The 2,014-nt window shown below is 63.0% G+C and overlaps 1 protein-coding gene across 1 annotated transcript; it reads right to left on the minus strand.

Annotated features, from left to right (window-relative positions):
- Window positions 1-292: 292 nt before the first annotated feature.
- Window positions 293-1,271, minus strand: LOC144609282 (somatostatin-1A-like). Its single transcript, XM_078427713.1, has 2 exons — window positions 1,155-1,271; window positions 293-496 (listed from the first exon to the last, which is right to left on the minus strand). Exons 1-2 carry the CDS (start codon window positions 1,269-1,271, stop codon window positions 293-295), a joined length of 321 nt encoding a protein of 106 aa, XP_078283839.1.
- Window positions 1,272-2,014: the final 743 nt, after the last annotated feature.

The following is a 2,014-nucleotide window of genomic DNA, read 5'->3' on the forward strand; positions in this document are numbered from 1 at the left end:
CCTGGGTAGGGGGTCTCTCTCCCCCGAGTAGGGGGTCTATTTCTCCCCCCGGTTTAAGGGGTCTCTCTCCCCCCCCCCGTGTGAGGGGGGTCTCTCTCCCCCCGGGTGAGGGGGTCTCTCTCCCCCTGGGTAGGGGTCTCTCTCCCCCTGGGTAGGGGTCTCTCTCCCCCTGGGTAGGGGTCTCTCCCCCCGGGGTAGGGGGTCTCTTTCTCCCTCCGGGTTAGGGGGTCTCTCTCCCCCGGGCAGGGGGTCTCCCCCCCCCCCCGGTTTGGGGGGGTCTCTCTCCACCCACTCAGCACGACGTGTAGGTTTTCCAGAAGAAGTTCTTGCAGCCGGCTTTGCGGTTCCGGGGCCGCATCCCGCGGCGGCGTTTTTTCCCCGACTCGGTCCCGGTCCCCTTCACCGCCGCCGCCTGCCTCCGCTCGACCCCCGCCGCCTCCCCGTCCCCTCTCCGCAGCCCCGACGCCCAGCCCAGCGCCAGCATCCTCGCCACCTCCTGCTGGCACAAACATACAAACAAACAAACAAACAAACAAACAAACACACACACACACACCAGCGTTACACTGGCGCCGAGCTCGTCCCCGGGACCGCAACAGTGACCCCCCTCCTCCAACGCCCTGTGTCACTGTGTGTGTCGCTCACTACCCCCAGCGCCCTGTGTCACTGTCTATGTCCCCCCCCCCCCCCCCCCCCCCACCCCCCCCCAGCGCTCTGCGTCCCTCACCGCCCCTCCTTTCTCCCCCCCTCACCCTAATTCTCCGACTAATTTCACTGTCCTCCTGATTAATTTTACTTAATTGTAAAATTGTCCCCTTGTCACCACGGGCTTCAGTCTAAAAATAAAGGGGAGGCCATTTAAAACTGAGCAGAGAAGAAACTTTTCCACCCAGAGAGTTGTGAATTTCTGGAATTCTCTGCCACAGAGGGCAGTGGGGGCCGATTCACTGGATGAATTTAAAAGACAGTTAGATGGAGCTCTAGGGGCTAGTGGAATCAAGGGATATGGGGAGAAGGCAGGCACGGGCTACTGATTGTGGATGATCAGACCCTTCTACAGACTGGACCTGATTCTACTCCTGTTCCTTGTGAGCTGGTGAGCTTATGGAGGCTGCAGGGCGGTCTGCGGGTAGCCCGGGGTCGGAGTCACTCACCTCCCTGCCGTCGGGCGCTAGTTCCTGCAGCAACTCTGATAGCGGTCCGTCGCCGGCAGCCGCCGGTACCCGGGGCAGCAGGAGGGCGATGCAGACGGCGGCGACTAGCGTTTGCATCTGCGACCGCGGCATCTCTCTCTCTCTGTCTCTGTCTGTCTCTCTGTCTGTCTGTCTCTCGGACAACGACGCTGTGGAGACCGGGCTGCGGGTGTCCGTCCGGCGGGCTCCAAGCGACAGGTGCGCTGCTCGGGTGCACTGCTGTCCTTTTTTCTCACTGGCTCCCCACTTTATATACACCCCAGCGCCGGGGAGGGGAGAGGGGAGGGGAGAGGGGAGGGGAGGGAGGTGGGGTGGGAGAGGGGGAGGGATGGGGGGTGGGAGAGGGGGGAGGGATGGGGGTTGGGAGAGGAGGCGAGAGGGGGAGGGGAGGGGGAGGGGGTGGGAGAGGAGAGGAGGGGAGGGGAGGGAAGAGAGGAGGGGAGAGAGGGGAGGGGAGAGGAGGGAAGAGAGGAGGGGAGAGAGGGGGGTGGGAGAGGAATGGAGGGAACGGGGAGGGGAGGGAAGAGAGAGGGGGAGGGGAGAAGGGAGGGGAATGAAGAGGGGAGGGGAGAGGGGAGCGGGTGGGAGAGGAGTGGAGTGAAGAGAGGAGCGGAGGGGGTGGGAGAGGAGACCCCGAGACCCGGGTTCAATCCTGTCTCCGTGTGCTGTCCGTGCGGAGTTTGTCCTCCCACATTCCAAAGACGTGCAGGTTTGCAAGTTAATTGGCTTGGTACAAGTGTAAATTGTTCCTCGTGTGTGTAGGATAGTGTTAGTTTGCGGGGGTCGCTGGTCGGTGCGGACTCGGTGGGCCGAAGGGCCTG

The sequence above is a fragment of the Rhinoraja longicauda genome, chromosome 34 (assembly GCF_053455715.1).
Source record: "Rhinoraja longicauda isolate Sanriku21f chromosome 34, sRhiLon1.1, whole genome shotgun sequence".
NCBI lineage: Eukaryota > Metazoa > Chordata > Chondrichthyes > Rajiformes > Arhynchobatidae > Rhinoraja > Rhinoraja longicauda.